This window comes from Beta vulgaris, chromosome 5, assembly GCF_026745355.1.
Source record: "Beta vulgaris subsp. vulgaris cultivar EL10 chromosome 5, EL10.2, whole genome shotgun sequence".
NCBI lineage: Eukaryota > Viridiplantae > Streptophyta > Magnoliopsida > Caryophyllales > Amaranthaceae > Beta > Beta vulgaris.
This window is the reverse complement of record NC_079206.1, coordinates 46489136-46516181: the sequence shown is the minus strand read 5'-3', so window position 1 is coordinate 46516181 and position 27046 is coordinate 46489136. Positions and strand designations below refer to the sequence as shown.

Sequence of the window (27046 nt, the reverse complement as noted above, 5' to 3'; positions counted from 1 at the left end):
AACACTTAATTAAAATAAAACTGAAATAAGACTCCTAATTTACATAGAATCCTAACAGAACTAGAATTCTATATAATGACTACCATTTCCATATCAACATTGACGAGTAGTTGAAGAAGAATACAAATGAACATATTCATCATAAAGCTCATACAAAGTTGATTTAACTTTATGAATGTTCTCCCTAGCAACATCGACCGAAAACATTGTTGGGAAAACTATTTCAAGACTTTGGAATTTAATTTGAGGGTCCAACACAATAGCTATAGACATCAACAAATTACATTCACCCCAATACTTATCAAACCTTTCTTTCATGTTTTTCACCATTTTCTTTGACAAAGACATCACTAGAATCACACTTACTATCCAACATCCTTTTGACTCTATAAACCTCCCCAAGAAACAAATTAGAAGTTGGGTACTTCGATCCCGAAATAATCAAGATCTCAACCAATTTCTCAATTTTATCCTAATCATCAACACTTGGACAAAAAACATAATCATTATCTTCTAAAGCAAGTCTAGAAAATACCTCTTTAAACTTGAGAGCACAAGCTAACATATCAAAAGTTGAATTCCATCTTGTCTTGCATTCAAGAATCAATCTTCTTTCTTTCAAGTTGAATTGTTGGACAATCTCGGCAAACTTCTTTAAATAGTGTTCACTTCCATTAAGATAATCAACGGTGTCATGCACATTTTTAACAATGGTTTTAACTTGTTTAAGGCCATGTTGAACCATAATGTTCAAAATGTGTGCACAACAACGGACGTGGAACAATTTTCCACCACAAATCAACCTTTTTGTTAGTGAGAAAGTATCTTTCATAATACTTATGCAAGAATCATTTACCGAAGCATTATATACCGAAACCGTGAAAACCTACAAAAAGAATATATATATATATATATATATATATATATATATATATGTATATAATATTAATTATAAAAAGTTAGTCATACATAATTTAAATAAATTTGAAGAAAAAAGACTATAACTTACTTTGTTCTCAATGTCCCACTCCTTTAGACATTTAAAAATGCAATTGGCTATGTCCTTGCCTTTTCGAGGAGGAGGAATGTGGACAAAGTTGAGAACTCGCTTTTGGAACTTCCAATTTTTATCAACCAAGTGAGCCATAAGAATCATATACTCAATTTTTTTGAGGTTTGGAACGCCATAAATTAGTAATTAGAGAAATTTTCTCCACACCTTTTAGCAAATCCTTCAATTTCTTTTTTTCCGCCTCATAGATTTTAAAAGAATCAGTTCTTATAGTGTGACGTGACACACTAGTCCATTGTGGAATTCCCCTTTTTAACATTAAATTAAACCCTTCTTCTTCAACAATGAAAAAAGCATGTTCATGCAGCAAAATCCAATGTGCTATCCCTTCCCTCATTACCATCATATCAAACTTTCCATCATGTAAAGCGCTAACAAACTTAAAACTAGGATCACCATCAATTAGATTCGAAGGCAAAAAATTAAGCATATTTTGTTGTATTTGATTCATTTTTTTCTCAAACAACTTTAAAGATGTCGCTTTAAGTGAGTAGTTGTACCTGAAGCACTTAACACTTGATGATAATGCTTACACTTGGTTTTCATATTTTTAACCGGTTCCAGCATGTCTTTCCAAACCTCGGATACTTTTGCTCTCTTTCTCTTTGATGGTTGACTTTCATTTTGAGGCTCCGACTCATTTCCAGTTGCATTTGAAAGGGGTGGTTCACTTTCTTTCTCCTCATTTTCCAAATTCACATATGGCACACGATCATCGTCATTGACATAAAACTCTTCTACTATGAATGGAGAAGTAGTTGAGCCATGAGGTGTTGATGACATTGGTTGTGTACTACTAGACATATCTAACAATAACATAACAAAAAAAAAGTGAAAGTATTGGGTTAGACCGTCTGACCCAATATGTTTCATCGGACGAACCCGCAACAACGGTACAGCTGCTCCTTCTTCATCTTCTTCCTCCGTCGCCGCCGCCGCCGCGCCGCTGGACAACACTTGAAAACATTCTAGAGGTAAAAAACACGAGTATAACTACCTTTGAGAGGCCATGGAGATGTTGTCAACAACAAGGGAGAAGAAAACCTTAGCGTTAGAAAAAGATCGAGCCATTGAATGTATATTTTGTTATACTTTTTTTGTGATCTAAGAAAGAAGAAAGAAATCAGCTAAGAGGAATGAAGAAGAAGGATAAAGTGAGAGGAAAGCAGAGGTTAGTGTTTTTTTTTTTAATATTACTTAGTTGTTAAAGGAAAGAATAATAAAACTAAGAATCCCAAGTTACTTTCATTTAGACCTAAGTTACTTTCAGTTAGACCTAAGTTACTTTCAGTTAGACCTAAGTTACTTTCATATAGACCTAAGTTACTTTCATTTAGAGGTAACTTACTTTCATTTAGACCTAACTTACTTTCATTTAGACCTAAGTTACTTTTAATTAGACCTAAGTTACTTTCATTTAGAGGTAACTTACTTTCATTTAGACTAACTGAAAAAAAAAATCAAGACTAACTGAAAACAAATTAAGACTAACTGAAAAAAATGAAGACTAACTGAAAAAAAATGAAGACTAACTGAAAAAAAATTAAGACTAACCAAAAAAAATTGAAACCACCTGAAAGTCGTCCACATAAAAAAAAATACGTTCTAAAAAAAAAATCCATAAAAACAGCCACCACATAAAAAACAGATGCATTTTGTAGATATGGGTAACTTATTAAGTGTTATGTGATTCTGTCCAGGTAATATTCAGGTTTTACAAATAATTTAGAGTTGATAATATGATTGTATCCCGTCAAAAAAAAAAAAAAAGATTGTAGGAAGTAGGAAACTAGGAATTATTCGTTTAGTGCATGAGGTTCATGGTGATAGTGTGAGAAATGCAAATATTCCTACATTGGGTTTTGATGAACAGAAATACAGAATTGTGTACAACATTGTTATAAACTTATAATATTCCTAGTTTCCTGCTAGAAGATTATAATGAAGTATACTTTATGGGCAATGGTAGTTCCCAGTTTCATAGTCATTGCAAGTCATGCGAAAAGATACATAATAATCTGCTAATGTCATTGCAAGTTTAATACCCCAAATAAAAAAAGTCAAACAGGTATAAGAAAATAATCTGAGTTTAATACTAATCCAAATCAAGTTTCTTTCTTTTACTCATCCAAAATCTGAGTTTAAACTAACCCAAATCAACTCAATGATGTCATAGGCTCACAAGTCACAACAGCAACTCCAAGTATTAGGACATAGGGGGAAAACCTAAATGAATCAACAGAATTTTACCTGCACCGCCGCTCATAGTAGTGGTGGACTAGTTCGGCCGTCGTAGTCTTCGTAGCCGAGCCTTCGAGGGTTATCAATGGCACCGCACCGCAGAGGAGGGAGTGAGAAAGATGATTGTAGGCTGTAGCAGACTAGGGTTACTCGCCAAGTCGCCACTTACTCCTTACTCTTCTCTATTTTTGTTTTCTTTTTCTTTTAAATTGTTTTTACCTTTTCTTTTTATCTTTTTTCTATTATATACTTTAGTTGATATTTTAAAATAAATACTTAATATAATTTTTAATATATATAAATAATTTTTTTAATATAAAATATTTTTTTAATATAAAATATTTTTTTTAATATAAAATAATAATCGAGTTGTTCACGAGCTTTACGAGCCGAGCTTTGCCTAGCTCGGCTTGGCTTGTTTAAGTCGCGAGCCAAGCCCGAGCTCGAGCCGAGCTTTAACCGAGCCGAGCCCGAGCTGCTCGCGAGCTTGCCAGCCTCATTATCACCTCTACTCACGATGACCTTGTGAGCATCCAAAAGAGGTGTTTGAATGCACACCAAACGGTTCTTAAATGGTGAACGATGTTTTTTGTCAAGAGAACATCTCGTTTTTGCCTCTTACGTGAGACACATTTGTCATCATCAACTGCACCCTTTCTTTTAAGTGAATATTATTGAAGATGTTTAGTCAATTTTCTTGCAAAAGCTCTGGCTTCGTAATCAATAAAAGTTTCTCGATTGCAACTGCCTTCAACAATAATATCCAAGTTAACCTTACATGTTGAAGTAGACATCGGCATTTGATTCTGAACATCTTTCTTGACTTCTTCTGGTTTCTTTGGTATTCTTTTCCTCTTCTGATAAGGCACTATTGGCTTCTCACAAGAAGACTTATCTACCTTCAAAGTACCACAAACATTTGGTTGCCTACTTTATTGGAATCATAGATCATAGTAGAGTTTCCCTTTTTCAGATTTCTCAATTTGCTCTGACTCATCTTCTTCAACACTTTCTTCACATATTGTTTCAATCTCTCTTGTTATTTCATTTATATTCACTGCAGGACCTTCATTATGCTCTTTTCTTGCATCATTGTTTTTTTTACTATTGCTTCAACAATAGTATTAACAGCTTATAAAACTTTAGGATCTTTCCAATATTCTTCATCTTGGCAAAAAGAATTAACTTCCTCCTTTCTATGATCACTATACTCAACATGTAAATCTGTAGTACCTTTTAACAAACTCTTGACGGCTTGATTGTTTGGAACATCATGGACACAATATGAGACTTTGCTTGAAAGTCAAGCATTGCATGGCCCAGTTTTGTTGCGGCCTCTGCAAGATCAAATATACATTTCTGCACAAAAAACGAGGATAATAATAGAAAAGTATAAAAAAAATTAATAATACTAAAATATCAAATAGGTACTTAAAAAAAATAAATGCAACATAACACTTAAGGTACTTGAACAAGTACCTTCTTCAAAATAGATTCACTGTTATACGACTCTTCCTCTTGAATTGAACTAGTTTCAACCATCTTCTCTGGGCTTGAATTAACCTTATCAAACAACCACCGTTATAAACATTTACTCAAATTAAAATGAAATAAGCGGATGTACAAAAACTTCATAAAACGAGCAAAAACTTTCTAAAATGAGCAAAAGCTTCTTAAAATGAGCAAATTTCATTTTTGTTCATTTGTCATAATAAAAAAACTCAAATGGACCCAGTGCACACTAGCTTAGTGTACACCGGGTTGGTAAGATATTAACTTTATATAGTGAATTCTACAGAGATATAGTGAACTTATATACAATATAGTATATTTTAGTAATGAAAAACAGTATGTGAAATTATATGCAACATAATAGAGGAATTAATTAAAATATTTTAACATACCGGATGATCTAAGTTGCGTAGTATATATCATGACACCTGTTCTAACATATGGAATGATATAGTTTCTCCATGATATAATGAGTGTCTGAATGATATAGTGAGTTTATGCTTGATATAGTGTGTGTTTAAATGATATAGTGAGTTTCTGCATGATATAGTGTGTTTTTGATGATATAGTGAGTGTAATACCCCATATTTTTAGTATTTATTTAAATAATTAAATATTTATTTTCCAAAATAAATATTTTAAGCAAAGGGTCTTTTAGTATTTTTATTGGTTTTAAATTATTTTGGTGGGAATATGGCGCCAAAATTGGATTTGTTAAGCTTTTGGTATTAAATCCTAGTAAAAAAAATTCAGAAAATCAAAAAAAAAAAAAATTTTTTAGGGGCCATGTATTCCTACGGGATTTATGGTGATTGGAGGGAGTTTTATTTTCCTATAACTTCCAAATTTATGATGGAGGTTACAAATCATGGTTTAATCTCCTAATTTATGGTGAAGGTTACAAACTATTTAATTTTTGAAATTAAGTACTACCTATTCTACTCCTATAAATACCCCATACCTTAAGCAATCTTTTCCACACAAAAACTTTGAAGAATCCATACTCTCTTACTTCAAAGTTCTTCTTTCTCTTCCTATCTATTCTAGTTTTATATTTCTTATTCAATTTTCAATTTTCTTTAGTTTAAGAAAAATATTTTCATATTTCTTACTCAAAAATATTATGCTCATGATAGGTCATTCATGTTTAGATTCATGATTAAGTTCATGTGGTAGATTGCTTATTGGTTGGTTATGAGAAAGCTCAAGTATAAGAATAAGTGAAGATACTAGTATTAGTTTGTGCAAGATCAAGGTACGTTATGTAACTAGATCTTTTGAAATATGATTTTATGTGATAAAGTTGTTTATTGATTTAATGGTTGGATTGGTTTAGAAATTTGGTTTGAAATTGTTACAATATTTTATTATTCACTCTTGGAAGTGAAAAGAAGGAATGATTTTATCAATCATTTTTATATAGAAGTTTTGTTATCCTTTTTGTAAAATTAAATTACTTTTACAAGAAAAGGTTGATTGGTTTCTATGAACGTTGAATGTTCAAAAAGTTATCTATGAGGAAAGGAGGTTTGTTCATGACTTACAAGTCATATTATTATTATTTCCGCTTGATTAATATCAAGAGATTCAAAGTTCACTTGTTGGCAATTATAGTTACCCCTTGATATAGCTCCATGATGGGATGACTAGCTTGGGGGTGTGCACACTTAGCAAAATAGAAGGGGTGATAAGAAGAGGAATTGTTTTCAGGATTATTTTTAATCCAAGTTGTTTGGAAAGAGTTTATTCTTAAAAGGTTATTCTTAAATTATTATTCAAGTGTTTGAAAAGAGTTTGTTCTTAAAAGGTTATTCTTGAATTATTATTCAAGTGTTTGGAAAGAGTTTGTTCTAAAATGTTGTTCTTGAATTATTATTAAGTGTTTGAAAATAGTTTATTCTTAAAGAGTTATTCTTGAATTATTGGTGATAGCGTTTTCGAAAAGAAAAATTGTTATGAACTAACAAATGTGTTACTTATCTAGTACATTCAGTACTCAATTTTATACTGACGCGTATTTCCTTTTTTCTATTTGGCTTTGCCCTGTTTACCTTTTTGGTAAGTAGATTTGCAGGAGAATTTTGGATGTGCATGGGAGCATACTAGGAAGGGGATCTTCACCTAGATTAGAGTGTTTCATTTATTTTGAGTATTAAGACAATATTTACTTTTATTAATAAAGAAGTATTATTATTTTTGGTTAAAGTCTTCCGCTGCAAGTTATTTTGTTAGTTAGTAGTTGGTTGCCGAAAGCGTGTTAGTCACGTGGCAGTAATACTCCTAAATTACTCAAATATTATTTACTAAATAATTTATTTAAAAGCGAGTAATTTGGGGGTGTTAAAGTGAGTTTATGTATGATATAGTGTGTGTCTGAATGATATAGTGAGTTTCTGTATGATATAGTGTGTGTGTTTGAATGATATAGTAAGTGTGTCTGAATAGTATAGTGAGTTTTTGTATGATATAGTGTGGGTCTGAATGATATAGTGGATTTCTGTATAATATAGTGGGTTTTCGCATAATATAGTGGATTGTTCAGTAATGATATGTTGTTTTACCTAGTGCACACTAATGTTAACGTGAACCGGGTCCACACAAGTCAAATTGTTCTTATAATTAGAGGTACTAACATCATATGTATGCAAAATGAGTAAACACTTTATAAAATGAGCAAAACGAACCATAAAATGAATAAATCTCATTCGTGTTCCAATTGCTAGTATTAAATTCAATAACACCGGGAATATGTAAAATGAGTAAAAACAATTTAAAATGAGTAAAAACTTGATAAAATGAGCCAAGTTACCTAATTAGAATAAGCAAATGAGGTAAATGAAGTAGAAAAAATGCGAAAAAAAGAGGAAAAACTTCTTAAAATGAGTACAAACAAATAACAATGAGCAAATCTCATTTTTTTCAATTATTTCATTAGGAACAATATGTCTATAAAATAAGCAACAACTTTTTAAATTGAGCATAACAAACCTTAAAATGAGCAAATGTAAGTCTCCCTTTCTCAATTTCTAGTTCTTCTCGCGTTACTAACATCCTTGTAGTCCATCCTTTAGCAATAGTAAGTTCCCTTTTAGCTCGAACATCTTGTAACACAACCCGATCAACGTAAAGAACTATAATATGGAATAAATTTAAATTAAAAACATGAAACATATACTATAAACGGAAGCAAATAGTAAAATTATACAATAACTAGTATAAAAAAGTTCTTTAAATTAGCAAAAAAATCATGAATACCATAAAATTGTTTTTATTACCATAAAACTAAAAGAGGTCCAGCAAAATATTTGTTCTCCTTCTCATCCCAATAACGTTTACCCTGAACTAAGCTAGAAACAATCAATTTGCACCAGTTCAAGGACTTGATTTGATGAACATCACATAGAGAATTCAAAATTTGATAGTTCACACTCTGGTTCTGATTTCCATTCATGAGAATTGAAACACATAAAACAACAAAAAGTTGTTTAAACATGACTCCACCACGCTTACTTTCCACCAACTTCTTTGAAAACGTAGCAATTGGAATAGACAAACTATCTAAGTCAAACTGCTTCTTGAATTTTTTAACAACATTCGAGTGCTTCTTATTGTCTAAAACGAACTCATCCCCCTCAAATGGCAATCCAAGAACTTCATGCATATAATCTTCAGTTATCTTCATGGGCTTACAACCTGGAATACACAAACTACATTCATTAGCATCAAAGTGGTGAATAGGCCAATAATCTAATTGCAATGGAATTTGAGTAACCTTCAACTCCAACAAGGATCCAAAACTGCTTTTTGAATTCTTTAACAACATCTGAGTGCTTCTCATTGTCTAAAACGAACTCATCCCCCTCAAATGGCAATCCAAGAACTTCATGCACATAATCTTCAGTTATCTTCATGGGCTTACAACCTGGAATACACAAACTACATTCATTAGCATCAAAGTGGTGAACAAGCCAATAACCTAATTGCAATGGAATTTAAGTAACCTTCAACTCCAACAAGGATCCAAAACCAATGTCAATGATGTCCTTTTTTTGGTCTTCTGTGAACCTTGAAATAACCCTCACTAGAGAAATAGGAGACATACGAGACATCAAGGACTTATAATCTGCCTTTTTTACACTTGTCATCTTTCGAAGGCTCTTTTTCAAACTCTCCTTCTTCCTTGATTACTAACTGCTCCTCCTCAATATTTTCAGAATTCCTAAACACGTAAAAATGAGCAATATCAATTACAATCTACATGAACTCCGAAAACAATAATACACATTACACTACCGTCATGAGATAAACACATAGAATATTAGAACTATTTTAGAATATCAATAAACTTATTCTCATTTCTAATAGGAACATACATCTTCTTGTTATGAACCTATTTTGATTGTTGAATGATCTCCTTGTTCTTCATCTGACCAGTGGAAATAACCATATGTTCATGTTGTTCACCGATATCAGGCTCATAATTAAGATCACTATCATCTCCATAATCGCTAGAGATCTTGTCACTAGCTTTCTCATCATCATCATACTTAGGTTCATCATCTAAAAAATCCAATTTTCCAAAAAACTAAATATATAAAAAAAAGAGATGCACACATAATAAAAAGTGAGGAAATAACAAGCTGCTGCCAATATGTTATGCCTATTAAGTTTTGAAATTAATTTCACATAGTAGAGTACCAAAATATCAAAACCACCAAAGCCGCCAAAACCACCTGCAAAGAGAGGAAGACCACCAAAGAATTGAACAATACAGAAGAAGCAAAGGAAAAACAGTAGTGGTGGTCAACCTAAAAGCCAGATGGTTCCTTCATCCCAATTACCAACATCACGCACAATATTGATTTAAAGGCTTGATTAATGTTTCTTTTATTTATTTATCTCCATCTTTTGCTAGAAAATCGACCAATACATAAAATTCAGATTTGAAAGAAGACGTGGTTAATATTGGTTTATGTAACTTGAACATGTAGTTTCACAACATATTTCAATAAGGAATAGTTGGTGATATCTGGTAGTTAGTCTTATTGTTTGGATATTTTTCAAGCTGCAGGTGGTCATACACTACTATGGATTGATAATTGATGTAGGATAAAACTCTTGTTAGGTTCGGTTAGAACTTTACACTAACAAAGTTGTTTTTACTAGTCTCTAAATTAGAATTCTTGGCAAATTTTCATCATATTCAATTTAATTTATATCAAGATGTTAATAGTTTCATAGAGATAGAGCAACCTAAGTCCTAAACTATAATGGATTGCTACAACTATGTTTTTTTTTTAGGTTTCTCTTAGGTGAGCAGCTACAAGTTGTTTGTCCATTTTGAGGTTTGTTCTGCTAATTTTAGTAAGTTTTTGCTCATTTGAAAAATTATTTACTCATTTTACATATGTCTGATGCTACTAGCCATATGACTAACAATTTCAGCCATAATTAAGTTTGCTCATTTTAGAAAGTTTTTGCTCATTTTAACAAGCTGTTGCTCATTTTAAAAAGTTTTTACTACAATAGGTTGTTAGATACATTACCTTCATTTGGTTGAACTTGAACTTTTTCCTTCGATTTCTTGAAAGGATGCTTTTTATTTTTCTCCCCTACATTCTCCATTTCAGCTACAAAAAACAACACATAATAACTAGACTTAAAAACAACTTCAACAAAATAAAGAAAATCACAAAACCTAACATATAATAACAAATAATATAAACCCTAACAATTTCAGTAAATTCGCAAACACAAGCAAAAAGTTCCTAATCTAAACCCTAACATTTTAAAAATCAAAAATTGAACAAAAAATACAGCAACTAACCGTCAAATTCAGAAGCATTTATAAGTTGTACTTCAACATCATCATTTTTCTTTTCTCCAGCAAATTTTAGAACATATTTTCTCGTCATTTTCCTTAAAAAAACAAGTAACCTAAGTTAAGCCTAACATAATCCAAATTTCAACAAATTCGGGAAGAATCAGATTCCATAAAGAAGAATCACACAAAAATTTGCAGATGAACATGAAAGAAAATCGCAATTGAACGTAAAATCCTAGAAAAATTGGGGAATAAACTCAACTATAGCAAAATTGAGTTGAAATTCGATTTGCAAATGTGAAAAATGAAAAGACTAAACAAATTCTTACCGAAATTTCGAATCATTGAAGGATTAACATCGATTGAAGGTGAGACTTGAGAGCGTGAGAATCGTTTTTTCAAAAATTTTAGGAGAGACAAATCACGTTTGAGAGCTGAGGAATAAGAGAGAAAAAAATCAGGTGGGATAAAATAAATTTCTCGGTATGCAACATGGCTAGATTGTGGCCGGCCATTTAATATTGTCTTCTAAATCCGACGGCTTAGATCGCTTGTTTTTCAGTTTTTAGATTAATTGTGGTTTTATATATATATATATATATATATATATATATATATATATATATATATATATATATATATATATATATATATATATATATATATAAACATTTGACATATAATATTTAATTTTTATTTGCATATTTAGAAAGCAAAAAGGTAATCAAGATAGACATTTGTTCAAGATTTCGGGGTCTTACTAGCACATATATAGTAGAATATTACTTAGTAGAATTTAAGTCTAGGAAGTAGTTGATTTTTGGTATTTCCTCCAAATTGTTTATTTTGAGGAAAAATAAGTCCATAGAAATACTTTGTTGTATAATATGAGCACTATAAGAGGAGGGGGGTGAATTATAGTGAGAGAATAAGCACTATTTTTTGCGGAATTAAAAGTAAACATGGGAACACGAGAGATTTTACGAGGAAAAACTTCCTAGGCCTAGTAGGAAGAAACAACTCGACCACAAGGGATTTTAAACAACTTTCCACTATAATAGGCCAAAACAACTCTGATTACAACCTATTACTTTTCTCTCGATTCTCAACTTAAGTCACTCAACTCAAGTTCCCAACGACAGTTCCCAACAACTGACGTTTTCTCTCAAACTTCACTCGAAGTTCCTTTCTCTTTCTCTTGCTTCACTCAAAGCTTTCTCACACTTACAAGAGTTCACTCAAACCCTTTTTCTCAAAAATACACTTTGTAAAATAATGGAAGAGTAATAAAACTCGATTAATGTAAGTATGAATTCTCTTAAGGAAAGGCACTGACACTTTAGATAACTTAAGACAAATTAACTAAGTCAGACACAATTTTTCAAATGAATTAGGCGCCTATTTATAGACATTAAGACAAGACATGATTTCCACTAACTTAGACCATTATCACATGTTCTCCATGATGTTTAATTAATTAATTAAATTAAATTAATTATTCCATGTCATGTAAAGCATCCACTAATCCACTACTTCACTTCATAGAAGCAGTAACATATTACGTGGTTTTTGCAAACTTGGAGAATAATTAATCTTATTTAATTTAATTAAATACTTGGAGGATAATTAACTTAAGCCACTAAATCCACTAACTACATAAACGTGTAGCAGTAAATCTTTAGGCGTGTAATCTAGAATTTAGGAAATAAATAAATAAAAATCTTTAGCTAGTTTTTAGGAAAAATATCTTTTTCAAAATCTTTTATAAAACCGGAAAACAGTTTTTATAAATAAAAATCCGAAAATTTTGAAAACCGTAAATAATATATTTTCGAAAACTAAATCTTTTAAATAAAATATATATTTTAAAAAGATAAGATTTGAAAATCAGTTATTTTAAAATCAGAAAATCTTTTTAAAATCTTTTCCTAACAAACTTAAACTAACTTCCTAAAATAATGGATCTTAGTCAAATTATCCCTAAAAACTCTAACAACTATATTGGGCACACAATATCTTAGGCGCACAATATTAGTCACTTAGAAGTTCCTAAATTAGTTTTAAGTCTTGTTCCCTAATTATTAAGTCTTGTTCCTAAGCCTTGTTCCTATAGTGCCAGGTCTGTTCCTTTCATGGGAACAGAACCAAGTTCCTTTGAGAATTCACCACGAACTTAATAAAGCTTTTACTCAACCTTAACAAGAAGATTAATAAATACCCTAATGTATTCTAATCTTCATTCCATGCTTGATTCTTCATTTCTCGAACATCTTTACTTCGATCTTGATTAATTCTCCGCTTTAATCTTCAATCAAGTATTCTCTTAGCTCGAGCATGAATTACCTTGCAACAACATAAATAAAATATACTATGTCTTTTGTGGTTAGGTCATCTTCAAAACTCAAGGGTCAACAATTTCCCCCTTTTTGAAGATGACAACAAAAGGCATATACTAAAAATAATACACATAAGTCATATAAAAATAATTTTAACAAAGTATGTAACCAAGTTAAATTAAGTATTATAGACTCGTTATTTTATTTTGTAAAGTCGAAATATGAGAACATAATGACAAAAAAAATTTACTCTAATTTTGCCTTATCTTTCCCCCTTTGGCATCTTCAAAAACATAGTCCACGATTTCAAAAAGATGAATTTATTCACTAAACACATCACACCACCAAACTTGTAAGAAATAAGTTGGTTAGTATAAGCAAATAAAGCATTCAACTCTCAAAAACCGCAATCCAAGAATATTAGCCATTCATTTAGACGCACACATGCAAAAAGATCAAACTTAGAATTAGCAAATCAATAAGTTCCATTGTAGCATGATTAAAGGAGAAGGATAGAAAAGACAAATATTAAACAAAGTTCATGTTCCCACACAAAATAAAACAAGCTAAACGAGAAAAGTTTATGATTTAGGAGAGGGAGGTTGTTTACTTCTTCCACCACATCATGAAGCTTTGCCATCACTTCTTGATGATTTTCGGCCAATGTATCATTTCCCTTGAGCACAATGTCTTCCAACTTCAACAATCTAGAGTTCATAGCTTGAATGGAGGAAGAAAGTTCACCAAGCCGAGCCATAACTTTGTTGTCCATCCAAGGCTTTGTCAACTTTGCTCATAACCCCTTTTACCAACCCATTTAAATCCTTAGCTTCCGTAGCAAACTCCATCATTGCTTCCGAATGACCCATAACCAAGGAAAACAAAAACCAACCTTCTAGCATGAGCTAGAGTATATGTAGAACCAATGGTAGGATTTTGAGAAGACGAGGGAGCTTGAGAAGGATTAGTTGCGGTTTGTTCCTTAGGTTTGGGAACAGCAGGTTGTTCCTCTAGAATGGGAACACCACCTGATTTCTTAGCTTTAGGAACAGAACAGGAGGGTTTTGAGGTAGAGGGAGGGATAGGATCATCTTGTGGTGCTAGGGTAGAGGGTGAGGCAGATTTTTGTGGAGATGGAGGAAAAGGAGGATTGGTTTCCATGGGAACAGGAGTCGGTTCCCTAGAAGGAGGTAGGTTAGATTCATAATCTTCCCTATCAATCACCTTACTTCATCTTCCTCACAATTTCTCGGCATCAAGTAAAGGAAAATTAAGCACTTTCAATTTTGAACCCTTTGACTAGCTCTAGTGCTTTTCACAACCGGTTTCACCACCTCATCAACCACCTTCTTCCCTTTCTTCTTAGTTTCTTCTTTTTCTTTTTCAATTTTCTTTTCCTTTTCTTTTTTGGCCTTTTCATTTTTCTTCTCTTCAACTTCTTTTTCTTCTTCTCTTCTTCTTCCACTTCATCATCCACATCATCATCTCCTCATCATCATCAAGATTAGCACGTCCCTTAATACTTCTCCATTCACAACACAAACATTTAAGTTATTCAAGGCACGCACATTCAACATATTTCCCGTGATACCCAATGGACTGAGTTCCCGAAATTTTCACTTTAAACTTAAGTAGAATTTCGGTTACTAAAGCTCCATATCCAACAACAAATCCATTTTCAATGCAATGACTCAATGTTGAATCATTAAAGAGGGAAAGTTTATGTGTTTGTGAGAGGCTAAACAATGAATGTAAATTAAATCCAACATGCTAACTTGAGCACGTTTGGAAAGACGAGGCAATAAAGCTTTCTTGAGGATGTGAAACAAAATTTTGTGATAAGGGAAAGAAGATTATGATCAAGAAATGTTTTTCCCTTTTGACCACCATACTTAACAATCAATTGATCAAACGAAATGTCCGAAAATGGATATGAACCACGTTGTTTCTTGAAATAAACATCATTTCCTCTCACGGGAACACCAAGCAGTTTACCCAAAATTTTGCATTAAAATCTATTTGAGTTCCTTTCACCAAGGTGGAACAATTTCCTTCTTCATCCATGGAAAAGTTTTCACAAAATTCGTCCATCAATTTAGGAATCAAACTATTTCCATAACATTTCACAAAAAGATTTTCCCAACCTTGAAACTTAATCATATTAAGAATTGACGAAAGTTTACTCTTTTGCACCAAGAAACATCAATAAAAAGTCCATGCACATACCTAGTTGCCGTGGAATTTTTTCGAACAACCGAGTTGTTCCTCTCTCGGGAACATCTGATTCCCCCTCACTAGTTGCATGAGCTTCTTCAACCTCCATTTCAACCGATTTCTTTATTTTTCCTTTTCCTTAGAATTCTTGATGAAGAATTGGGAGAAATATCCATGGGTGTTGGTGATTCAATTTTAGAGGATGAAGGAGAGGGTTTTTCGGCTTTGTGGGAGGAGAGAGAGTGAGAAGTGTTTTTGGTAGTCATGTTTGTGGAGATATTTTCGGTTTTATGAGAAGGAAGGAAAAAAATTTGTTTTGTTTTAAGGAAAGAATAATATAAAACCGTGTATTTACACGTTTTATGAAAAGAAAAAATCTTCTATCTAATTTAAAAAATATCTTCAACTAACTTGAGAGATATAAGGAAAAATCAGATTTTTAGGAAATAAAATCTGAACAGAATATTTTTGGTTTTTCGAATTTTGAAAAGAAAAAAATCTAACTCTAATACGCTGTGAATTGGGAACAGCGTTTGGGAACAATGAATGGAAACAATGAAATTTTGCTACTTTGGAACTCCATTAATTCTTTTAATCCTTTGTCATCACTTAAGGCATAGAATTGTCCTATGAACAATAAGGGGAATATTATTGGACATTGGTGAGCAGTTTTCAGACATTTTTACTTATACATATGAAATAATCATATAAGATTGTGATGTATTTAAGCAAATAAAAACATCAAAAGCACATCCAGACATAATGCCAAAGAATTAACACAAAGGGGAATAATGTAGCAATCATTTCAATTGATTAAGCCAAGTTCAAGTCTCAATTTCTCAAACCTATCTCTATTTAAGGGTTTGTCAAAATGTCTGCAATTTGACGTTCAGTCTCACAGAATTCCATTTTAATAAGACCCTTTTCAACATTATCTTTCAGAAAGTGATGCCTAATATGGATGTGTTTGACTCTTGAATGATGTACGGGATCTTTAGAAATACTAATAGCACTAGTATTATCACAATAGATGGGAACACATTCAAAGTAGATTCCATAGTCACGTAGTTGTTGTTTTATCCATAGCATTTGGGAACAACATGCTGCTGCTGCAACATATTCAGCCTCTGCTGTAGATAAAGCAACTGTGTTTTGCTTCTTGGTGCTCCAAGAAACTAAACTATGACTAAGGAACTGAACCATACCTGATGTACTCTTTCTATTGACCAGATCTCCTGCATAGTCAGCATCCGCAAATCCTTTCAATTCAAAGGTATCACTCCTCGAATAGAATAGGCTTAAATCATCTGTTCCCTTGAGGTATCTTAGGATTCTCTTCACAGCTGTGAGATGAGATTCCTTTGGATTGGCTTGAAACCTTGCACATAACCTACACTGAAAGCAATATCAGGACGACTTGCAGTTAGATATAGTAATGAGCCAATCATACCTCGATACTTGGTTTGATCCACACTTATTCCTATAGAATCTTCATCCAATCTGGTTGAGATTCCCATAGGTGTATGATTACTTTGGATGCTTCCAAACCATACTTTTTCAATAGTTCCTTTATGTATTTTGTTGATGGATGTAGATTCCTTCTTCTGTTTGCTTGATTTGCAACCCCAAGAAGAAGTTGAGCTCACCCATCATACTCATTTCAAATTCTTTACTCATGAGATTAGCAAAGTCCTTGCACAAAGATTCATTAGTGGCACCAAATATAATATCAACATATATTTGAACAACTAATAAATGTTTTCCTTTTGATTTTAAAAACAAGGTTCGATCCAATTTTCCTCTTTTAAACTCATTTTCAAGAAGGAACTTAGAAAGTCTTTCATACCATGCTCTTGGAGCTTGCTTTAACCCATAAAGAGCTTTGTCAAGCTTAAAGACATGATTAGGAAATTCTTTATTTTCAAAACCTGGAGGTTGTTCTACAAATACCTCCTCATTAAGATAACCATTTAGAAAAGCACATTTTACATCCATTTGATACAATTTGAAACCCATGAAGGCAGCAAAAGCTATGAAGATTCTAATTGCTTCCAGTCTTGCAACTGGAGCAAAAGTTTCTTCATAATCAATGCCTTCCTGTTGATTGTATCCTTTCACAACTAACCTGGCCTTGTTTCTTATGATAGTTCCGAACTCATCTAATTTGTTTCGAAACACCCACTTTAAACCAATAACCTTGTTATGTTTAGGCTTAGGTTCAAGGTGCCAAACTTTGTTTCTTTCAAATTGATGAAGTTCATCCTGCATTGCTACGATCCAATCAGCATCAGTGAGAGCTTCTTCATGATTCCTAGGTTCCAACATAGAAAGAAAAGCATGAAAAGCACAAAAGTTTTTCAATTGAGATCTCGTTTGAGTTCCCTTATTTATGTCACTGATTATTAGTTCCACAGGATGGGAACGATGAGTTTTCCAAGGCTTTGGTTGGAAATCCTGGATGGAAACTTGGTTTCCTTGATCATCTTCATTTCCCTGTACTTGGGAACCAGGTTCAACAATAGTGGATTCATTCACTAGTGCATCATCACTTAGTTCCTCTTCTTCCTCATTGGGAACAGGAACAGGATGTTGTTCCCTTGGCTTTGTTCCCATGACTTCGTCTTCCAAAGTCTCATCAATAAGACTTAAGTCTTTTGTCAATCCTATTTCGAAGTCATCTTCAACCTGTGTGCTTGCATCAAATTTATCTGTTTCATCAAAAATAACATGCACACTTTCTTCTACACACATAGACCTTTTATTATACACTCTATAAGCCTTGCTACTAGAAGAATATCCTAAGAATACAGCTTCTTCACTTCTAGCATCAAATTTTCCAATATTTTGTTTCCCATTATTATGAACAAAACATTTACATCCAAATGTTCTGAAATATGTAATATTGGGCTTTTTACCAAAATACAGCTCATAGGGTGTTTTATTTAATAAAGGTCTTACCATGGCTCGATTTATAATGTGACAAGCAGTATTCACAGCTTCTGCCCAAAAGTTTTTAGGAAGACCACTAGCTATCAGCATAGTCCTAGCCATCTCTTCTAGTGTTCTATTCTTCCTTTCAACAACCATTTTGTTGAGGTGTTCTAGGGGCTGAGAAATTGTGATCTAATCCTTGTCTCTGCTAAAGTCATCGAACTTAAAATTTTCAAACTCTTTACCATGGTCGGATCTAAGGTGAAGTAACTTATGACCACTCAAATTTTGTACTTTCTTTGCAAAGACAAGGAACTCATCATAAGTCTCGTCCTTGCTAGAAAGAAAAATAACCCAAGTAAATCTAGAGAAGTCATCTACAATTACTAACACATATTTCTTTCCACTCCGGCTTTGTATCCTCATAGGTCCACATAAATCCATATGTATTAACTCTAAAGGTCTTGTGGTACTTACCACATTCTTGGACTTGAAAGAGGACCTAACATGCTTACCTCACTAGTGGAAAAATGAAGAAGGGCTGCGCTAAAAAAGGCATGTAGGGCTGCGCTTTTTGACAGCAGCCCTTTCAGTAGCAGCCCTTCACTTTTTAAGTAGGGCTGCGCTAGAAAAGCGCAGCCCTTAAGCTAGAAGGTTGCGCTAGTTAGGAAAAGCGCAGCCCTTCTAGCCCAGAAGGGCTGCGCTAGTTTGGAAAAAGCGCAGCCCTTCTGGGCTAGAAGGCTGCGCTTTTTCCTAACTAGCGCAGCCCTTCCTACCAAAAAAAAAATAAAAAAAAAATTTTTTTTTTGTCATTTTTTTACTCATAATCTCACATTTTCTGAAATTAAACAGAAGAGAAGAGAAACGAAACGAAAATACTAAACCCAAAACAATAAAAAGAATGAAACGAAAATGAAAAAAAGGAACAAAAACTAATATACAAAGAGAAGTATACAATAAGTATACAAGAAGTATACAAGAACATTAATCAAAATAAACAAAGAGAAGTATACAAGAATAACATTAATCAAAATAAACAAAGAGAAGTATACAAGAATAACATTCAAAACAAAGAGAAGTATACTAGAATATTAATCAAAACAAAGAGAAGTATACAAGCAAGAACATTAATCAAAACAAAAGAAGTATACAAGAACATTAATCAAAATATATAAACAAAGAGAAGTATACAGAACATTATAGATCTGAAAAAATAGAAGAATACAACCTAATAATGTTTAAATACATAAAACAAAACCCAAATACATAATTTAAAGGAAAAAAAAAATTTCGGAAAAACTTAAAATGGCTATTTGGAGGCTTAAACGAACTCGTTGGCTCGTTCCACTTCCGAAAAGGTATCACAATAGGCAATCGGACTCCGTCGCCATGTTTAGTGCAAATCATTTCAAGGTTTTGTCGCAAATGTTTATGGGAGTTTTTGAGAGAGAAGAGAGGATGAGAGAGAAGAGAGATGAGAGAGAAGGAGGAAAGGAATAATGAGGGACGTGAGAGAGGAGAGAGAATGAGGGATAATATATTTGACGAATCCCGCTCAATATTTCAAAGCCCGCGATTCCGAAATTTCAAATTTTTCAGGAAGGGCTGCGCTTTTTTAAAAGCGCAGCCCTTCTTACCTACAGAAGGGCTGCGCTTATTTAAAAAAGCGCAGCCCTACTAGTGAAGGGCTGCACTTTTTTAAAAAAGCACAGCCTTTCTGCTTAGTAGGGCTGCGCTTTTTTAAATAAGCGCAGCCCTTCACTAGTAGGGCTGCGCTTTTACGAAAAGCGCAGCCCTTCCTGCGCAGCCCTTTATGTTTTTTCCCCTAGTGCCTTTTGCGCATGCATCACACACATGATCTAAATGAAACTTAGTAGAGGGTAAACCTAAAACTAGTTCTTTAGAACGCAGTTTGTCAAGCAAGGAAAAGCTAGCATGACCTAGACGCTTGTGCCATAAGAATGAATCATCATCAATAACACTAAGGCATGTGAATTTGTTTTTTGGGAACAAGGTTGAGATCCACAACATAGTGTTCCCTTTCCTTGTTCCTTCCAAAATGAATCCTTTGTGCTATTGTTGACTATCAAACATTTTCACTATTAAACTTCACACAGTTCCCTCTATCACGAATTGGGAAATACTTAACAAGTTATGCTTTAATCATCAACTAGAAACACATTTTCTATGGAATGTGACGATGACTTACCAACTTTGCCATGGCAACTATGTTACCTTTCTTGTTGTCACCAAAAGTCACACTTCCACCATTGTAGGCTGAGAGTGAGAAATCTTGATTTATCTCCAGTCATATGGTTAGAACAACCACTGTCTAGGTACCATGTGTTGTTCCCCTCACTCCAACCTGCAAGAAAACTAATTGTTAGAGTTAGGAACCCAATCTTTCTTGGTTCCTTTCCTTCAGGAACAATAGATTTCTTTTTCCAAATTACTCTACTTGTTTCCAAGTTCTCATTGATGCGACCAGTCTTTTAGGACAAGAGTTTCCTAAAATGACCAGTGTTCCACAAAACGTACAAACTTTATCACTTGGCAATTCAACTCTCTTTTTAGGTTTTTCAAATTTTTTTTTTTGATTAAAACCAAGACCTTCAGTTCGTTTTGTTTGAGGTTTTAATCCAGTTTGGAATAGGTAGCATTTTCTTTTCATTTCTCATTTGGTGCAGTTCCCCTACAAGTTCCTTATTTTCAATTTCCAAAAATGAAATATGATTTTTTAATTCGTTTATTTCAGATTTGAAACTTTGCAAGGGAACTGACTTAATGTCAAATGAACTTACTTCAGGAACAAAATCTTTTAGTTGTGATAACTCAAGACTTAACAAGTAGTTCTCATTTTTAAGATTTTCGAAATCCTCTTTTAATTTAAGATTTTTGTCAAACAATTCGAAAAATCTTTTCTCAATATCAATACGAACACTTTTAAGCCAAGAGGTATGTTCCTTTGCTACACTTAAAGCATGTTGACATTGTTTTAGTTTAATGGTCTCATCTTTGCAATCATTTACAGCGTCAACAATAAACTCAAATAATTTTTCTTTACTTAAAGAATTAAGACGAGTTTTAATGGTGTCTAGACTTGCCTCAAGAGATTCAATCTCTTCATCAGATTTGGAATTGTCAATAGCCATAAGACAGAAATTTGCAGTCTCCTCATTTGATTGAGGATCATCTTCTTCCTCAGAGTCAGAGTCTCCCCATGCAGCAACCATAGCTTTCCTCATGTCAGATCGAGTATAGGAGTTTTTGTATTCTTTGTTCCTATCTCTGCTCTGTTCCCTTCCTTTGCCTTTTTCTTGTTCCCATTGGGGACAATCCTGATGAAGTGCTCAAACTGCCACACTTATGAAAACAAGTTTGTTAGAATATTTCTTATTCTACCTTTGTAATCACCTTTCTTCATGTTCCTAAACATTCTTTTGAATTTTCGGACCATGAGAGCAGATTCTTCTTCATCTGTTTCTGAGCCTTCACTTTCATCAGCTTTTAAGGCAATCGACTTTTGCTTGGACATGTCTCCATTCTCATTGTCCAATTGCAACTCATGAGTCATGAGGGAACCAGCAAGTTGTTCCAAATTGAACTTAGTAAAGTCCTTAGTTTCCTGTAAGGCAGTTACCTTAGCCATCCAACGATCCCTAGGAAGGCTCCTTAGGACCTTTCGTACCTGTTCCTCAGATGTAATCACTTTACCAAGAGATGTTAGCTCATTAATTATATTAGTAAAGCGTGTAAACATGTCTTGGATAGACTCTTTTGATTTCATTTGAAAAAGTTCATATTGGTTCATCAAAAGATCTATTTTTGATCTCTTAACTTCACTCGTACCTTCATGAGTGACTTCAAGAAGATCCCAAATTTGTTTTGCGGTTTTACATCCCATGACACGATTGTGTTCATTAGGTCCAAGACCACAATGAAGCAATTTTATGGCAAGAGCATTAATTTCCATCTTTTCGAAATCAGCTTTATCAAAATCAGATATAGATTTAGGAATTACCTCATTTTGTCATTAGTGGTAGTGACTTCAAAATCACCTACCTCTATGACTCTCCATACCTGGTAATTGTCGGCTTTGATAAAGATCTCCATTCTGTTCTTCCAGTAAGTGTAAAACTTACCATTGAACATTGGTGGCCTTTGCGTAGAGTACCCTTCTTCCAGTTTCTCTCTAGTATATCATATTTTTCAAGATCTTGAACTCAACAGGGTTTCCTGAATATTAGAGTTCCCGCTCTGATACCAATTGTTGTATAATATGAGCACTATAAGAGGGGGGGTGAATTATAGTGAGAGAATAAGCACTACTTTTTGCGGAATTAAAAGTAAACTTGGGAACAAACAATGGGAACACGAGAGATTTTACGAGGAAAACTTCCTAGGCCTAGTAGGAAGAAACAACCTCGACCACAAGGGATTTTAAACAACTTTCCACTATAATAGGCCAAAACAACTCTGATTACAACCTATTACTTTTCTCTCGATTCTCAACTTAAGTCACTCAACTCAAGTTCCAACGACAGTTCCCAACAACTGACGTTTTCTCTCAAACTTCACTCGAAGTTCCTTTCTCTTTCTCTTTCTCTTTCTCTTGCTTCACTCAAAGCTTTTCTCACACTTACAAGAGTTCACTCAAACCCTTTTTCTCAAACATACACTTTGTAAAATAATGGAAGAGTAATAAAAACTCGATTAATGTAAGTATGAATTCTCTAAAGAAAAGGCACTGACACTTTAGATAACTTAGGACAAATTAACTAAGTCAGACACACTTTTACTCAAAGAATTAGGCGCCTATTTATAGCCATTAAGACAAGACATGATTTCCACTAACTTAGACCATTATCACATGTTCTCCATGATGTTTAATTAATTAATTAAATTAAATTAATTATTCCATGTCATGTAAAGCATCCACTAATCCACTACTTCACTTCATAGAAGCAGTAACATATTACGTGGTTTTGCAAACTTGGAGAATAATTAACCTTATTTAATTTAATTAATACTTGGAGGATAATTAACTTAAGCCACTAAATCCACTAACTACATAAACGTGTAGCAGTAAATCTTAGGCGTGCGTGTAATCTAGATTTTAGGAAATAAATAAATAAAATCCTTTAGCTAGTTTTTAGGAAAAATATCTTTTTCAAAATCTTTTATAAAACCGGAAAACAGTTTTTATAAATAAAAAATCCGAAACATTTTGAAAACCGGAAATAATATATTTTTCGAAGATTAAATCTTTTAAATAAAATATAAAAGATAAAATATATATTTTTAAAAGGATAAGATTTGAAAATCAGTTTTTTAAAATCAGAAAATCTTTTTAAAATCTTTTCCTAACAAACTTAAACTAACTTCCTAAAATTATGGATCTTAGTCAAATTATCCCTAAAAATTCTAACAACTATATTGGGCACACAATTATCTTAAGCGCACAATATTAGTCACTTAGAAGTTCCTAAATTAGTTTTAAGTCTTGTTCCCTAATTATTAAGTCTTGTTCCTAAGTCTTGTTCCTATAGTGCCAGGTCTGTTCCTTTCATGGGAACAGAACCAAGTTCCTTTGAGAATTCACCACGAACTTAATAAAGCTTTTACTCAACCTTAACAAGAAGATTAATAAATACCTAATGTATTCTAATCTTCATTCCATGCTTGATTCTTCATTTCTCGAACATCTTTACTTCGATCTTGATTAATTCTCCGCTTTAATCTTCAATCAAGTATTCTCTTAGCTCGAGCATGAATTACCTTGCAATCAACATAAATAAAATATACTGTGTCTTTTGTGGTTAGGTCATCTTCAAAACTCAAGGGTCAACATACTTAACTTCTAAAATTTGAACTTCGAACTACATGTTTTTGAACAAATTAAAGACTTTGTAAGCACATATTATTATGTTGATCAACTAGTATTAGTAATTAGACTTCTGATATTTATACATTAATTAGATCAATGAAAGTGAATAAACAGGTTCAAGGCCACTCGCTTCATTAATTATATAGAAGTGTGCATATTATATGGATGCTACAGAATATGGGAAGCAAAATTTATTGTGGTGTTGTAAATATATATTTTGGCACAAGCATCGATATCGGGAAAAATAAGGTATATATGCGAAAAGGGTGTACATAATATGTGAAGACAAAAATGACCATAATCTAATGCGAAAGAGATCTGTCGAAGGTCTAAATATATAAAGTATGAGGTTAAAATTGTGTCGGCCAAAAGCGTCACAATTTATAGTGACAACAAAAAGCGTCATAATTGGTTACGATAGAGACCACGGAAAGCGTCGAATTGTGCATATGTACAGTATCAAGTGTCCATATGGGTTAAAACAATGTCGCCCAAAAGTGTCACAATATATCGTCGCCTAAAATAATGACCCTTTTATAAAGTGTCACTCAACATAATTGTGACGCTTTTTGGTGCGAAAAATTGACCGAAAAAGCGTTACAATTAGCTGTGTTTTCTTGTAGTGAAAACAGTGGCAAAGTATGTTGTGATTCAAGGAAAAAACCTTACCTTCACTTCTAGCAACTGATACATATTGATTAAGCATTCAAGAGCATTCAAAGTAAGAAACAAGAACAAAGAAAACAAGAACAATCGAATGTATCTAACCGGTTCAATTTGATTGAACAACCACCACTTTCACAACCCAATTACACCAAAACTAAGATCAAGTTATAACAATAAGCTTCTAACTTGCATCCATTTGAGTTTCAATCACTAATTCAACGATAAGTGATAGAATTAAGCAAAGATTTGTAAATGGTCTAAACTGACCGATAGGAACAATAAGCACACAGCTTAAGGTTTTGAGTATAACTCTTTCAATTTTCATTCAAATGACTTAATTCCAAAAGGAATACAAAGCTAACTTATATATCTACCTTGTGTCCAAAAATCAGCTGATTTGGACCACAAGAGCTACGCCAACAAAGCTAATAAAATACAAGAAAGAAATATTACAAACTGTTCAGCACACTTTCTAAAAACTAGCTTAGTTCCCTATTGGAAGTTACAAAACACGAAAAATACCAATAGAATACTAAAGTAAACATATTAAACTATAACTCCTCAAAAGCTTGAGTCATTTGCAGCTCAAATGATTGCTGCCCAAAACAGAAGAAAAGAGGCTATGAAGGACGCAGGAGCTGGCAGCAGCTTTCCTTAGCATGAAGCATCCTCCTTTCACTTGTTAAGGCTTCTTTCACCCATGTGAACTTCACATGGCTTAGTACACTTCCCCAACACTTCAATTCAGCTGGAGGTGGCAACCAAAAGCAGCAAAATACCTTCCTAAGCTTGCTTAGAACCGGATTACAATGAAGCTAAACTAGCTTAACTCTTAAAACATGATTAACTTAACTTAAGTATGTAATTAGGCTACTAATCACTTACTAAACTTGATTACCAATACATAATGATGATTAAGGTGTCATTAAGTATTAACTAATCTTGCTTAAGTAGAGATTAACATAGGATTAGCCTAATCAAGGTGCTTAAGTAAGGTTTTAGAATAAACCGAGCTAGTTAGGCTAAGAAATTGAATCTCTTTCACCATGTTCTTCTTTTGATCATGTAGAAGAAGACCTTGATTGTTTAAGCTAGATGCTCCTGCATCATTTGGTTCCTGGTAGGAGTGGAGAATCAAATAGCCACTTTGAGTGAACAAATGGCCAATTTGATGACTGTTGTTAGAGAGGGGTTTAGAGGACCTTTAAGGAGAGATAATGTGGAGGATGAAGGAGTAGCTTATGATAGTAGTGAGGAGGTTCTTTCTGAATCTTCAAGAACTAGGAGAAAACCACAAAAGAAAGATGATTTTAGAGACATTAAGTTACAGGTTCCTGAGTTTGATGGAAACCTTAATCCAGATGCTTATTTGGAGTGGGTTTCAAGGTGTGAGAGGATCTTTGAACTTAAGGAGTATGATGATTCAAAGGCTTTCAAGGTTGCTGTAGCTAAGCTAAAGGGGTATGCATCCCTTTGGTGGGAGAATGTTATTTTAGCTAGGAGTAGAAAACATAAGCCTAAAATCAAGAGTTGGTTAAAACTTAAGAAGAAAATGAAAGAGAAGTTTTTACCTTCCACTTATACACTTGATTTATATAACCAACTTTCTGATTTGTCTCAGGATCATAAAGGAGTTGAACATTACATCCATGAGTTTGAAAAGTTGTTAATGAAATTGGATGTACAAGAGAGAGAGGAGCAAACAATGTCTAGATTTCTAGGAGGTTTAGAAAAAGACATTAGGAGAAAGGTGGAGTTACATCCTTATTCTACCTTAGATGAACTCTTTAAGTTAGCTCTTAAAGTTGAAAAACACATTAAGGAGAAGAAGAAGAAACCTTTTGTGAAGGGAACTACCTATCCTCAAGGAGTTTCTAATGTTAACACACCATACACATCTCCTTACACTCCTAAAGGTGATAGTTCGAAAGTGGTTGATAAAGGGAAGAGAGTAGTGGATGAAACCTCAATAAAATCAGATGTAAAATGCTTTAAGTGTCATGGTTATGGTCATTATCAAGCTCAATGTCCTAATAAAAGAGTAATGACTTTAATTGACATTAAAAACATTGAAGAATCACTTGAACAGGAGGAAAACCAAGAAGAGGAACATGAAGAGGAGGCCGAAAGTGATGAAGCTTTGGAGGTTGGAGAGGTGACTCAAGGAGACCATTTAAGTCTTGTTTTAAGAAGAGTTCTTCATGCCAAAGAAGCTGAATTGGTTCCTTCTCAAAGGGATCAAATCTTTCAAAACAAATGCTTGATTGGAGGGAAGATATGTTCGATGATCATTGATGGAGGGAGCTGCACCAATGTTGCCTCATCTTCTATGGTGGACAAGCTCAATCATGCTACTTTCTCAC

At 33.3% G+C, this 27046-nt stretch overlaps 1 protein-coding gene across 1 annotated transcript; it reads right to left on the bottom strand.

Annotated features, from left to right (window-relative positions):
• Positions 1–985: 985 nt before the first annotated feature.
• LOC125497281 (uncharacterized) lies at positions 986–4041 on the bottom strand. Its single transcript, XM_048643888.2, has 2 exons — positions 3323–4041; positions 986–2040 (listed from the first exon to the last, which is right to left on the bottom strand). The coding sequence occupies exons 1-2, from the start codon at positions 3336–3338 to the stop codon at positions 1541–1543; spliced, it is 516 nt and encodes a 171-aa protein (XP_048499845.1). The 5' UTR covers positions 3339–4041; the 3' UTR covers positions 986–1540.
• Between the last annotated feature and the right edge of the window lie 23005 nt (positions 4042–27046).